This window comes from Lycium ferocissimum, chromosome 11, assembly GCF_029784015.1.
Source record: "Lycium ferocissimum isolate CSIRO_LF1 chromosome 11, AGI_CSIRO_Lferr_CH_V1, whole genome shotgun sequence".
Taxonomy (NCBI): domain Eukaryota; kingdom Viridiplantae; phylum Streptophyta; class Magnoliopsida; order Solanales; family Solanaceae; genus Lycium; species Lycium ferocissimum.
The window spans coordinates 39127579-39143051 of NC_081352.1; the positions used below are offsets into that span (position 1 = coordinate 39127579).

Here is a 15473-nt window from a genome sequence, read left to right on the forward strand (position 1 = left end):
ACCCAGTTTGAATATAATGCAAAGATGCTTGTAGTTGGAGCAAATAAGCGTTGGAATTAAAACTGTTGACCTCGTACGTGCAATTAATATAGCCGCTCCCTTTGGATAAGCATGAGCTGGTTTGTTACATCAATTTTACCATTGAAATTGACAGACTCTCTTCGCCATTAAGCAAAATGTGTCATGATATATTTAAGATCAAATATTTTTGGGTCATTTGGTTGGAGAATAAGTTTTTATGTGCTAAAAATATAGTTTTTCCCCCTTAAATTTTGCACCCGATCAATCAAACACCGGCCATATATAAAATTTGCAAGGACGTAATTCTTGTTGTTATAACAATTCCTTATTACTATCTCTTACCGGAACATTATTAGTTGCGAAAGAAATAATGTAGCAGTAACACTCCAACACTTCAATACGCCTTATGCTAATTAAAGTGCATATATAGTTTCATTAATTTGAAACCACGGAGGATATATGAATGGCATTAATCTAGCACAGTGGAGAAATTTTCACACCATTAACACCATCACATATTTGTTGAAGCAAATTGGGAAAATTGTGTATTACACTTAATTAATTTCAACTCTGCTAAGTACAAAAGTAAGTACTCCAGGAACCACTACAAGTTCAACACATTAGATGTCAAGCCAACACAATTGACAAGAAGATAATTAATGTGCTTATAAGGAATCAATCTCAATTTTTCTATACTTTTTTTTTTTTTTTGACTCAATCACCATACCTTGATATTATACTATAATTCTTCGTATTTTAATCTGAGTTTATCACCAAGGATAGCATGAGTTGTTGTAATAGTAAGGATCTCTAATTTCAAACATCTCAACCATAGGGCGGACATGATTATTATTACAACAATAAACTCCTGGAACTGGCTGTCCTTTCTTGTCATCAGCAGGTTTTTCTTCTTTCTTCTTTTCATCCTCTGGACCAACACTCACAACAGTGGCAAATCCAACTTTCTTCCTAAGTATATTCACCAGCTCTACTGTGTCTATTCCCACTCCTATCACTGTCAACAAGTTATTTGCTGCTTCTATACTTACTTTCTCCACCCCTGCAATGTTATTTATATACCCATGTTATATCCTAAATAAATAAACGATTTAAGTTATATACACTTTCAGTACTGTAATGGTTTCCTCATGCTATCAGTGCAATTTAACGTAATGACATGTCAATTACAATTTTGACAAAGTTACCAATTAGTTCTTATATCATAAATATTTACTTGTTATTGTCATATACAAGTAATGTAACGTTGTTACCTGGTAAAGTTGCTGCAATTGTCATGGCCTTATCCTTGCATGAAGTGTCTTGAACCAGGCAACAAAAAATACGCTTCCAATTACTTGGACAAGATTGACCTCCATTCACTGACACATTAACAACCACCTTTGTCTGACACCCCCAAGAAAAATAGCAAAAACACATTTTATCAGTAATTATACTAGTTAATAATTAAGCTACAATTTTGTTGTGCCTTTTAGCCTGTTCAACCAAACTTATAGGAAGTCAAACGTCTTTATTTTAGAGAGTTGAGATATTCGGTCAAGTTTTTCAAAAGAAAATGTAAGTGTTTTTAAGTAATGACAGAAGTTGTTTTTCCTAAAAAGGTAGTTTTTCCGAGAAGTACTTTTGAAACCTTGGTGTCAAGCATAAATTGTTGCTCTAATATTGGTTAAAGTGTTTTTCAAATTGACTAGCCAAACACAAATTGCTACACCTCAAAAATATTTTTTCGATACACTTTCGATAGAAAACACTTTTCAAAATAAACAGATTTTGAAAATTTGATCAAACAGACTATTTGTTGGATATGCTAATGAAAAAGATTTATAAATGTATAGTAGTACCTTCATTGTTCCCTCTTCTTAAAACTTCTCCTTTGGAATTTTTGGATTGTCTTCGACACTTACGAGGTTGCGAGTTTACAATTTTGATTGATCTTGTCCTCGTATTTATACCTAAATCACGTGGAAAAACCTTACACTAATTATATATTTCTAGGAATATTCAGACAGCCGCCACGGCATTGCATCGTATAAATTCTCGCAATCAAAGATACTGTTAATTACATTTATAACTAATGATAATTTGTCTCATTCATTAGTAGGACAAAACAGTAGTTACATGAGGAATTAAGAGATGCAAAATATTTCTAAAACGATCCCTTTCTAGCTGTAAAGAGTCACTCCATGCTGACTTCTCTTATTTTGTAGAACGTTGGAGTATACAATTTTTTTTACAAGTCTTCTCTTCTTCTTTTTTTTCTCTCTATTTTTTAAGTTTTCGTGTGCACAACTTTTTCCCGCGGTGTTGGTTGAATGTAGAAGAGATTATCAGTTACCATCAATTATTGGGTAGAATTCATAAATAGCTACTAATAAAGTCCTATAGTTAAAAATAGTTCTTGTCGTGGGATTTTGGACAGTATTATAAAACTTTATTGTTAGAATTTTAAACTCGATGATAGTAGCTATATTTAAAGAACAGAGTCCAAAAATAAAAAGTGAACGCTATTTAATCTTAATTATTCTTCCGTTAACCTAAAGCATAACTTCTCATTACACGGCCTAGTTGGTGTACCTTGCTACTTATTGTGTCTGGACATGTAAGTTGTTGATTGTTTTTTTATTTCTCTATTTTTCCACAAGAAGGGCTGTGGACTTGCCCTAAAAAAATAAGATGACGAATTGATCATCATTAATTGTACCAAATAAAAAGTCAAGAAACTCAAACTATTGAACTTTGGTAATGAGTTAGAGTTGGAACTTTCTAGTAGGTTGACATAAGGGCAAAGCTTATCAACGTGTTCATACTACCGAGTCAGTAAACGCTTTGTATCCTTTCAAGTCTTCGGCGTTTGGTACTACTTTGTATTTCAATTTATTTGGTGATGTTTGATTGGGAATCAATTTTTTTTTAAAATCTTTTTTATATAATTACATAAGATTTTTGTAACCATAAAAGCATGTCACTAGAGCTAAATAAGAAAATTAAAGGTAACTATTTTCAAATATAGAATAGTATTGCTTTCTGAAACAGGCTAATAAATATAAATAAAGACTAAAGAGAAACACAAAATAGAGTATTTTCTAACTGTTGTCTGACTTGAATATGTTTCTTCCTTAACAATTTACTTTTATGTGGCGATAAAACCACAAATTGGTCAAAGTGTTTTCATTATTTTTCCCGGTCATGGGACATGCATAGAATTGACAACCAACATGTTTGACCACTTCAAAAGATAAAACCTGTTCACTAGTATAATAGCTTTAGGTCAAATACTATACTCAACCACTAAAACTCCAAGTTAGACTTTAACTAATTCTATCGGGTGGAGAAGAAAAAATTAGTGGAAATGTGGAATATTGTATCTACACAAATGGTACACTATTTTTAGTGAATTTTAAGAACAAGCATAAATCTGGATTTTTTTCTAGAGTAGCAGTTAATTTGCCACCTATATTTGTGACACAAATTAGCTAATTTTGCTATTTGTGATAATTTAAGATGGTTACTAGAGAATTGATAAAATTAACCAGTCGAATGGAATAAAAGTGTTATCAGCTGTAAAATCTTGCCTTTGTATGATAATCAACACTGGTGTTTTTGCTATGGCAAATTAAAGGCCAAGGTTACCATTTACAATTTTTAAAGTTTTCTTTCTCAGTACGCCTTTATCTCCCCCTTCAACTTTATGAGTTGTATGTCCTTTAAAATCTTCCCCTAAGTCTGAGCATTTGAATGTGGCATAATGATAAACGTTTAAGAGCCCGTTTGGATTGGCTTATAAGTTGGCTTATAAGCCATTTTCATTTTTTTTGAGTGTTTGGGTAGCCTGACTTAAAGTCATTTTGTGCTTAAAATAAGCTCAAAAAAATAATTGGACCCATTTAACTTAATTTATCTAAAAAGCGAGCCTTATAGTTGCAAAATGCAAATTAAGCTATCTAATCCAAACGGGCTCTAAGTCACATATATAGACGGTGTAAAAAGTTTTACATCATCATGTTACTTTTAGCTGTTATATCAGATAATCTATTTTATTTTTAAAATTATAATTTTTATATTTTAAAGAGGTTTATTTGTCGACTTCATTTAGGCAAAATATCGTATACTGGCCGTACATATAACATAAACTCAATTGATAAATCTAGAATTACTAGATATCAGAGCCCGTGCTAATAAATCTAGAATTACTAGATATCAGAGCCCGTGCCAGCACGGGCCCAACATATATTTATAATTTTATTTTTATGCAATTATAAAAAGAATTGATCTATTCTACAACATTTCTTGAAAGTCATGTAGGTAAAGATAGAAATTTTGGGAGCACGGGTTCAATAATTTGTGCCATGATGTTATTTCTTTATTTCAGTTTATATGACTTTATTTAGGAAAAAAGCTAATAGACACTTTTTAAACTACGCGTTAATCAAATTTGAACCAGAATTTCAAAACTTATTGAATTTTTAACTACTTTTAAAAACGGAAACGTCATTTGAACTACCATTCCCCTAGGCTAAAACGTGAAACTTTTTATACATATGGTGATTATGTATATTGTGTCATATAACATGGGCATAGATGCGGTATAAGATTTCTATCTTTTTTTTTTTTTTACTTAACCCATCATAAGTATGTACTAATAAATTATTTTGGCTATTATGGTGCTCCATATATAATTAGAAACTTAAGACATTGGAAAATGCCTTTTGAGAATGTAATATCCATCTTAATTTCTTTTTAGGATATTAAATAGTACTACAATAAACATCCGAGTAATTTATTTTATCAGTTGTAACAATATTCAATTAATTTGATTATAGAATTACAGTTGGTGAGGTAAGATATCACTCATGCAACTACAAAATGTAATCAGTTGTAATAGTAACTTTTAAAAATGAAACTTGATAGTAATATATTCAGAACTACTTTTGAAAAATTAATCTTTACCTGTACTTTCTCTGTCTATTGAATATTAGTGCTACGGGAACACAAAAAAAGCTATGGAGAATGGAGGGAGAGATAAGTAAGAGACTGCCACATTAAAGTTTAATGGGAGTCACTGTTTTTGGACAGTCATTCAAAAATGCTGCAAATGCAGCGCGTGATATAGAAATACCAACTGAATAAATCTACCATTATTGATTTAATGGGGGATATTTTAAAAGTTATATGGATATTACTTAATTTTTTAATATGAGATCCACATTTTTTTTTTTTAACATGAGTTGGAGGTCGACGACGAAATGACCTCGAAACCCACGCTTATATATAGTAGAAAAATTACTGGTGTAGAAAAGATCCAGAATAGTAACGCGTTGCAGTCTCTTACTTTTATCTTATTTAAGGCTATTAAAGTATGACTTGACGTTTGACTAAGCTCACCTGGTGTGGACCCAACATCACTGAATTTTAATTTGTACTACTTCAGAAACATTATCTTGCTAAATAATGAAATATTTAGAATTTTTATCTTTCTACCAGATCTCTTATACGTGTGGGACAGGTTACGGCCTTTTCAGAGTCCGCGATTTTTGTAGCCCAAAAAAAAAGTTAAATTAAATTAGCACAAAAAAAAAAAAAAAACATTAGTAAGTTTCACGCACTAAATTAGTGCGTGAAAGGACCAAACTGCAAAAATGCAAGTCAGGCCTTTCACGTACGAATTTCGTGCGTGAAGGAGGCAACTAAAAGTCGCCCCCTCCTTCCCCACCACAGACCCGACTCACCATTTCACTTCCCCACCAACCCGCCATTAACGCCGTTTTCAGTGGTCCCCAACCCCCCAAAACGCTATTTTCGTGTTATTTTTCAATCCAAAACTCAATATTCTTGGTATATTGAAGTGTAAGAACAAGTTTCTAAGGTTAGATTTTGGAATAGAGCGGCGCGAAGCTCATTTGGAAAACTCAAAAACACCTTCATTTAGGTATTTTACTACGAATTTTTTATTACATTGCTAAATATATTATTACCTTAGGTATGGTGGGAGGGATCTGTGGTAGATTGCGCATTTTTTTTGTGCCTTTTTGGGCAGTCCGCACCCACCACTGCGACTGCCCCCTTTTTTTTTTTTTAATTTGTTTATCTATTGTTAATTAGTTAATTATTTATTGCTTGTTTATTTAGTATTTGTTAATTGTTCGATTAGCGACTTAAGTATTTATTAATTGTTAGACTAGCTATTTCAATTGTTAGACTGGCTAATTATTTATTTAGTTTTTGTTAAGCCAATTGTTTATTTGTTAATAATTTCTTAATTGTTTCATTAGTTAATTAATTTTTTATTTGTTAAATATATGATAATAATTTATTAATTTTTTGATTAGTTACTTAATTGTTTATTTATTAAATATATGATAATAACTTGTTAATTATTTGATTAGTTAGTTAATTGTTTATTTATTAATTATTTATACTAATTGTATGCTAACTAATTGTTAATTATTTGACTTATTAATTTTTAATCTTTATATTTTAGGATTGAAAACCCTTAGTTTAGGATTCATAACCCGTAGCTTAGGATTGAAAACCCTTAATATAATTTTCGATAAAAGATTACATAACTAATATTACTTGTTAATGATTTATTTAAAATACGTAAAACAGATGGGTCACCACAATCCTTAATAAAATTTTCGATAAAAGATTACATAACTAATATTACTTGTTAATGATTTATTTAAAATACGTAAAACAGATGGGTCACCACAATCCTTAATAAAATTTTCGATAAAAGATTACATAGCTAATATTACTTGTTAATGATCGATTTAAAATACGTAAAACAGATGGGTCACCACAATCCTTAATAAAATTTTCGATAAAAGATTACATAACTAATACTACTTGTTAATAATTGATTTAAAATGCGTAAAACAGATGGATCACCACCCTCTTGATCCGGGGCCTTCGACCGAGAGTTCCGTATCTTCACCGAGCATAGGTCGCAACATATATGGACATCCGACACCGCACCGAGTCTCGAGTCCGTACCCGGTTAGGGGACTCAGCATGGGAGATCTTAGCTGCTCGCCCCCTACATCCTCATGTTCTGGATATACTACGTCGGGGCGGTATCTATCGGTGCGTCGAAGTTGATCGGGTACAGCACGATAGGTCACTAGTGACGGCATTGATTGAGAGGTGGCGACCGGAGACGCACACATTTCATCTCCGCACCGGTGAGGCTACCATTACCCTTCAGGATGTGGAGGTTATTTATAGGTTACAGGTTGATGGACGCCCATTGTATATTGAGGAGCCTCCTGTGCTGCTGCCTTACCAGGATGAGTTGACTAGGCTCACCGATTTCGCGGCTCTGGATGGTCATATTTCCGGCCAGAGTCGGCTTTTGTTGTGGGCCCTTTACGCTCACTTGCGCCTCATAGACATGCAGCATCCGATTGGAGAGGACACGCCTCAGGCTGATGTTGACCGACGTGCGCGTCTATACCTACTCATCATATTCGGGGCCATCCTATTCCCGAACACTTCGGGTTCGCATATGAGCTTGAGGTATCTTCGGTATATCGACGATCTCGCCGAGATAGTATGTTATAGTTGGGGCGCTGCTGTGTTGGGCTACATGTATCGAGGATTCTGCCGATGTTCTATGGGCACGAGGGTAGAGGTCCCTGCATTTTGCTCGCTCCTTCAGGTAATTTATTTAAGTGTGTGTAATTAAACGCAAAATCTATTTTTTTAAAACGACGACTGATAAAACATTTTTTAAATGACTATATCAGATATGGGTGTGGACTAGGTTGAGACCTTTTCGGCCCCATACCACTCACCCTCCCGCTGACTATCTTACTGTGCCGATGCCATACGCGCGGAGATGGTCGCGAGGCGTACGCCGACATGCGGAGACGCACCACAGCCTTCTCCTGTTTAGGAATCAGCTAGACTGCATGACGGCGCAGACGGTATGTTCATATTTTGGATCCACACGCTAGACCATATAGCTACTATTTTAGCCTTTTATTGTTAACTAGTTCAATTCTTTTTACAGGCTTTTATATGGACGCCGTATGATCATATTTTGGATGAGCTGCCGGCGTTTTGTAGGGCTGGTCAGCACATGTGGATGTCGCGGTGTCCATTGATACATATGGATATCGTTGAGTATCACGCGCCCGATCGCGTGTTACGGCAGTTTGGGTATGTACAGAATATACCCGAGGGACGAGCGTGCAGGCGTCGATGATACATGGCGACTCCATATGCAGCAGCAGGTCCAGAGTTGGGATTTCAGGATGACGAGCCTAGCGGTGGTCGGACATGACACTCCGATCCATGTATACATGGAGTGGTACATGCGGATCACTCGCATCATTATTGGCAACCCTTCTAGGCGTCGTCCAGATGGCCTGGGATATGCAGCTCTCGCAAGAGTGTACGAGGCGCTGGTAAGTTTTATTAATCTTAAACTTAAACCATCGTCTTATGTACTACTTTACAAATTTATTCAATTGTTAATATTTACAAACATATGCAGGTACGGACCGTTCAGACGATGCACTATGAGAGCACTGCCCGTACAGAGGCCCCCGAGACGACGGAGTATGCAGTACGGATGATTGAGCTTGCCGAGACTGGTACGAGACAGGCACATGACTTTGAGCGTGTTCTCGGTGCCCCACCTGGGGCAGCAGGTGGTAGTGGTCTCCGAGGAGCTGGTGGCCGTCGTAGAGGTGGTAGGGCTGGCAGAGGTGATGAGGCTCCGTCGACTTCAGAGATCCCGCCGAGTTCTTACCGGCCGGCGACTACAGATATCCCATCGACTTCTCATTCCCGGCCGTCGACTTCACAGACACCTCTGTGTACGCCGGATCCTTTTTCAAATTATGTGCCCTGGCCTTCATTTCCACATCTACCAGTTCGTGATCCACAGGGTGAGCGGCCGGTTCGTGATCTGCAGGGTGGCCTACATCTGCACTTCAACGACTCCATGTTCGAGGACTTCGTGTTTGATACGGCACCATCTGCATCTCCTGCTCCGGGGGCCGCTCAGGAGCCTTCTCACCAGGCATCTCAGGAGGCCGTCGACACACAGGTTTGACTTTTACAATAAAGTAAAATAATTTATTAATTATTTGTTTATTTCAGGTTCATTTTAGAATAAATCTAATCTAAATTGTTTATATATTATTTCAGGTTCATTCTTCTACGCCTGTGGACCCATCTCCTGCATCGAGGCCCACTCAAGAGACCGTTGAGGAGCCAGCTCAGGAGCCCTCTCACCAGGCATCTCAGGAGGCCGTCGACACACAGGTTTGATTTTTACAATAAAATAAAATAATTTATTAATTAGTTGTTTATTTCAGGTTCATTTTAGAATAAATCTAAATTAAATTGTTTATATGTTATTTCAGGTTCATTCCTCTCGCGCGGACCCATCTCTCGCACCGGCCCACTCAAGAGACCGTTGAGGAGCCAGCTCAGGAGCCCTCTCACCAGGCATCTCAGGAGGCCGTCGACACACAGGTTTGATTTTTACAATAAAATAAAATAATTTGTTAATTAGTTGTTTATTTCAGGTTCATTTTAGAATAAATCTAAATTAAATTGTTTATATGTTATTTCAGGTTCATTCCTTTGGGCCTGTGGACCCATCTCCTGCACCGGGGCCCACTCAAGAGGCCGTTGAGGAGCCAGCTCAGGAGCCCTCTCACCAGGCATCTCAGGAGGCCGTCGACACACAGGTTTGATTTTTACAATAAAATAATTTTTTTTTATTAATTAGTTGTTTATTTCATGTTTAGTTTAGAATAAATCTAAATTAAATTGTTTATATGTTATTTCAGGTTCATTCCTCTCGCACACGGACGGGTCTCGATGAGATTGACGAGGAGCCATGTTATCAACCGCCCCACCGCCCACCGTCATTTCCCATAGAAAGCATGTTATGAACCGGGGTCGGGTCGAAAGAAGGGAAGGAAGGGAAGCAAGGATGATCATGCCATAGAGCGTATAGGATTAAGAGGAGGAAGGGGGATGGAGATGATGGTGGTGGTGGTGGGGTTAGCCTTAGGCCTAGCCGAACTCTAAAGGCTCCCACTTGTGGGACCTGAGATTGTGAATGTTGTAAATAAAGTGTACATTTTATGTTATTATTTTCTTAATGATAATTAGTTATCTTAATAATAACTCGTGCGACGTATGGAAAAAAACGTGATTTTAATAGGTTAAAAAAAAAACCAATATTAATTACAAATGAAATAAAAGTGTAAGGGGGAAGGAGAGAATTAAACAAAAGTACACTTTTTCACGCACAAAATCTGTGCGTGAAAGTGCAAAAACTTAACCTTTCACGCACAGTGGAAAAACTTAACCTTTCACGTACAGAAACTGTGCGTGAAAAGCTTTTCTTCTTTCACGCACTAGTTTCGTGCGTGAAAAAGGTCTCCCCCACCTGTCACAATTTCAAGAATCTATGACACATAAAGGCTTGATTTGGCAATACATTGCTGCATTATTTGACCATTTTAATACGACTTGTATTGTGCGCCATTTTAATGCGCACTGTAAGTATTGATTTGACAACACACTACGCATGACAATTTCAGGAATATATGACACATAAAGGCTTGATTTGATAATACATTGCTTATTATTTGACCGTTTTAATACGACTTGTATTGCGCACCATTTTAATGCGCAATGTAAGTGTTGATTTGACAACACACCACGCATGACAATTTCAGGAATCTATGACACATAAAGGCTTGATTTGACAATACATTGCTGCATTATTTGACCGTTTTAATACGACTTGTATTGCGCACCATTTTAATGCGCAATGTAAGTGTTGATTTGACAACACACCACGCATGACAATTTCAGGAATCTATGACACATAAAGGCTTGATTTGACAATACATTGCTGCATTATTTGACCGTTTTAATACGACTTGTATTGCGCACCATTTTAATGCGCAATAACATACCACGCATGACAATTTCGGGAAATCTATGACACATAAAGGCTTGATTTGACAATACATTGCTGCATTATTTGACCGTTTTAATACGACTTGTATTGCGCACCATTTTAATGCGCAATGTAAGTGTTGATTTGACAACACACCACACATGACAATTTCAGGAATCTATTTTACTTAAAGGCTTGACGAGTGAAAAACTCATCAATTTCATAAGTCTAAGTCTTACAAGTCATTAAAAAAAAAATCAAACTTCATAGAAAAAATGTCTCAAAATGCTTCAACTGTTAAGGTTTCACTATTTTGGGATGGAGATATCGTCGAGGACAATTACTCCATTCGTTATAGTATCAAACCAAAAGCCCATGTTAAATTTTCAACAACTTTAAATTATGAAACACTAGTCAGTTACATGCACAAAAGAATGAAAACTACACCCACTGAGTTTGGAATCTCACTAACTGGCAGATATCCATAAACAATATCAAACGGTGTAGTGCGTTATGGCATGCACAATATCAACGATGATGAATCTTTGAGTAATTATTTGGGATCGCCGGAAGAATATCGTGATTTAGTATTCATTAATGTTCTTGAGATGTATGTTGAAAAGATATCCCGAGAAGAAGTCCCTCAAGTCCAGCCTATTCATGGTAACACTTATGGGGACTTTAGTTCTTATGGAGACATTTTGAGTGGTCAAGTGCCGCTGGAAAATCTAAGCCAGCAATTTAATCAAGCTTACAATGAAAATTGGTAAATATGAATTTTTCATATTATTATTATGTGTAGTAGCACGTGTTTGTTGTATGAATTGGTAAATAACCAGTTTTCAAATCTTTATAGGAACTATTCTCAAAACTCGCCAGTGGTACCAAATATGGATGTTGGTCAATCCTCTCAATTCGGTGGAGTTGATCATTCTCCACACCATGACAGTGCTTATGAACAACAGAAAGTTCATCACCTTGATATTAAATTATATATATATATATATATATATATATATATATATATATATATATATATATATATATGATGTTGGTATTTAAAATATGTTACTTTTCATGTGTGGAGGATGAATGCACTTGATAATGAAGATTTTTCTAATTATTATGAGTCATCATCAAGTGATGACGATGAAATAGCTAATAATGCAGAGGTAACCGATGATGAAGATGATGATGATGTTCAAGTTGGTATGACCAACAATATTCCTCAAAGCCAAAACCAACAAGAACCAATGCACCACCACGTACCACCACCGATGGCTGAAAACCTAACTTTTCTGAAAGCCCAATTCAGTGACATTCTAACAATATCCCTTATCTTGACAGCCTGCATGGTCGTGATGATGCATTTGTCTTCACAAGAGAAGATGATGATAGTCGCCTAAAAACCTGGATTGAACCAAAGGATCTCAACAAAGATCGATGCTACCTTGCAAAGGGAATGTTGTTCGCATCCAAAAAGGCGTTGCAACGGGCTGTCAAAATTTATTGTTTTAAGGACATGAGGGAGTTTAAGGTTGATCAGTCAAACACAAAGATATGGAGGCTAGTTTGTAGACGACGGTATCAAGGCTGTGAGTGGTTGCTTCGGGGAATTGTTAAGCCTGATGGTATGTGGGCTATCACAAAATTCCGCGAAAGACACACTTGTGATATGGAAGAAAATCGAGCAGATCATTATAATTTAGATACAAACATGATTGCTCAAGTGTTACTTAAAGACATTGCCGAAACGCCAAGGTAACTTATCCTACCTAGTACATTATATGTCTTATATCAATTGAAAGATCATTACTAAATGTTGTTTGTTTAAACTTGTGAAGGTTCCCCATCAAAGATTGTATTCGAAACGTTCAAACCATATATAGTAAAACTATAAGCAACAGAAAGGGATTTCTCGGGCGTAGACGCGCTTTTGAGATGGTCTTTGAAAATTGGCATACTTCTTTTCAATCGCTGCCAAGGTATATGGCAGCTCTACAACATTTTAATCATGGTACTGTTGTAGAGTGGCGGCTTATAGAGGGTAAAATCTTCAACTTCGTATTTTGGACATTCAAACCATGCATTGATGGTTTTGCTCACTGCCGACTAGTGATATCCATAGATGGTACGCATGTATATGGTGCCTATGACATCAAGCTCCTAATTGCAATAGGAATGGATGCCAATGGGTCAATATTTCCTCTTGCTTTCGCAATTGCCGCTAACGAGAGCAACGACACATGGGGGATCTTTTTGACCCATTTGAAAACTCATGTTATTAAGGATCGTACCGGCATATGCATGTTGTCTGATCTTCATAAAGGCATATTGCACAATATGGATAATTTACTAGGGTGGTAGCCTCCCTTTGTTTACCATAGCTATTGTTTAAGGCACTTGAAGGCAAATTTGCAATCAAAGTTTCACAATGGCACTTTAAACAAATTGATGTGGGGGGCTGCGATGGAGCATCAACAAAGAAAATGGGCTGCAAAAATGGATCTGATCAGGGCAGTTAGTGAACCCGCATACATTTGGTTGATGAAGCTCGAAGTTGAAAAATGGACGCTTCATGCTTGATGGAGGCAAAAGATGGGGCATGCTCACAACAAACGGCTCGCAGTCTTTCAATGGCTTGTCGAAATCTGCTCGAGGACTACCTGTCACCGCAATGGTGAGAATGACTTTCAAGCAGGTTGTGGAGCGATTTGTGGTTAGGACAAGGCAGGCCAGAGCGATATTAGCCGACGGCGGGACATGGATGCCAAAGCCCTTAAAAAATATGGAGCATTATAGAAAAAAATGTGAGCATCACCAAATGACCGAGTATGACCCAATTCAACATGTGAACATGTGTATAAAGTTAGGACGGGTTATTATAACGGTAAGGGTGGAAACGTGCATACCGTTTATGAGGCAACAAGAACATGCACTTGTGGTAAGTGGCAAACGTATCACATGCCGTGTTCTCATGTTGTCAAGTGCTTCGAGAGAACGAGAAAAACAGTAACAAGTTATGTGGCGGGGGAATACAAGGTCCACAGTTACCTTAGAGCATATTCCGGCCAATTCCACCCACTTGGTAATGAAGCTTATTGGCCAAAATAGCCATTTTCGATGGTTGCTAACAAGGATTACATCAGGACATTGAGCATTAACTCACGGAGTTGTAGACCCAATCAAATGGATGTTAGTGAGAGATCGTAGACCCAATCAAATGGATGTTAGTGAGAGAACTTACTCTCGCAAGTGCTCTACATGTAAGCAATATAGCCATGACAAGCGTTCGTGTGGGCAACAAGGCTGTGGTAGTACAAGTACGTCTCGAAGTAATAGAGCCTCTAGAACTTGAAGATTGTATTGTTATTGCAATTTATTATTGTATTGCTTTGAATTAGTATTGTAATTAAATGGAATGAATTATTTTTTAATTAGTATAAACCTCTGGTATTGGATGAATTATTATTAAATTAAATATTTATATTTGTACATTCAAATATAATAAAACACTTAAATCAAAATCCTATAAATATGACAAGTTTCAAAACTTACTTCGGGGCACTTTAGAACCTCTAAAACAACGATCCAAAAGTTTAGGTGGACTTGATGTAATGAGCCGACATTATTGTACGCAAAAAAAGATATTAAGTTTTATATAAAATATTGATATTTTGGGATTTTGAAACATGACTAATTTTTGCCCAAAGTATGGAAAAAAATGTGATTTGAAAGATAATACACAAAAAAAAAAAAAAAGGCCTCCTTCACGCACGAAATTCGTGAGTGAAAGGCCCAACTTGCATTTTTGCAGTTTGGTCCTTTCACACACTAAATTAGTGCGTGAAACTTAGTAATGTTTTTTTTTTTTTGTGCTAGTTTGGTTCAACTTTTTTTTTTTTGGTACTACAAAGGTCGCGGACTCGCCTTTTCATGATTAAATGATTACATGGCCTTCTGATTATTTGACATCCATTCGAGAAATTTTATTCTGCATGAGACACAAATATTACGTGCCAGACATTAGTTGTGTGAGGGACCTCTCATATTTTGCCAAGTGTTTTTCCTGTCCCACTTTTCAGTGAGAGAGAAGAATGTGGAGCACTCACGTGAACCAAAGTCTCCCATCCCTAGCAGGATTATCTCTCCTCATATTTTGAACTATCTTCTTATTTCTTTCTGTTATAAAATAAAAGCAGTGCAATAAATTAAAGTAGCAAAGATGAAGGGAGAGAGAAACAGAAAGTACTAAGTTTTCTTTCTGTATTGTTGTCTCTCTCTTATATTCCATCTAAGGCTGTATTTATAAGCCTACAAAACATGGGGAAACATACATGCTACATGGGCATCCACTATCTCCACTATCTCCACTATCATGGGCATCCACTATCTCCACTATCATTTCATAACACTCCCCCTTGGATGTCCATTAATTAGATGATGTGCCTCGTTAAAACCTTATTAGGAAAAAACCCTGTGGGAAAAAATCCTAGTGAAG

The 15473-nt window shown here is 36.5% G+C and overlaps 3 protein-coding genes across 3 annotated transcripts; 2 read left to right on the top strand and 1 right to left on the bottom strand.

Moving 5' to 3' along the window:
- Positions 1 to 268: 268 nt before the first annotated feature.
- LOC132036389 (disease resistance protein Pik-1-like) lies at positions 269 to 2970 on the bottom strand. The gene is made up of 3 exons (XM_059426721.1): positions 1881 to 2970; positions 1293 to 1425; positions 269 to 1081 (listed from the first exon to the last, which is right to left on the bottom strand). The coding sequence occupies exons 1-3, from the start codon at positions 1884 to 1886 to the stop codon at positions 792 to 794; spliced, it is 429 nt and encodes a 142-aa protein (XP_059282704.1). The 5' UTR covers positions 1887 to 2970; the 3' UTR covers positions 269 to 791.
- Positions 2971 to 7115: 4145 nt separating this feature from the next.
- LOC132037693 (uncharacterized) lies at positions 7116 to 9869 on the top strand. Its single transcript, XM_059428259.1, has 6 exons — positions 7116 to 7696; positions 7785 to 7964; positions 8051 to 8447; positions 8537 to 9094; positions 9196 to 9312; positions 9627 to 9869. The coding sequence occupies exons 3-6, from the start codon at positions 8202 to 8204 to the stop codon at positions 9747 to 9749; spliced, it is 1044 nt and encodes a 347-aa protein (XP_059284242.1). The 5' UTR covers positions 7116 to 7696; positions 7785 to 7964; positions 8051 to 8201; the 3' UTR covers positions 9750 to 9869.
- Positions 9870 to 12062: 2193 nt separating this feature from the next.
- LOC132038313 (uncharacterized) lies at positions 12063 to 13339 on the top strand. Its single transcript, XM_059428993.1, has 2 exons — positions 12063 to 12733; positions 12817 to 13339. Exons 1-2 carry the CDS (start codon positions 12435 to 12437, stop codon positions 13337 to 13339), a joined length of 822 nt encoding a protein of 273 aa, XP_059284976.1. The 5' UTR covers positions 12063 to 12434.
- The last annotated feature ends 2134 nt before the right edge of the window (positions 13340 to 15473 follow it).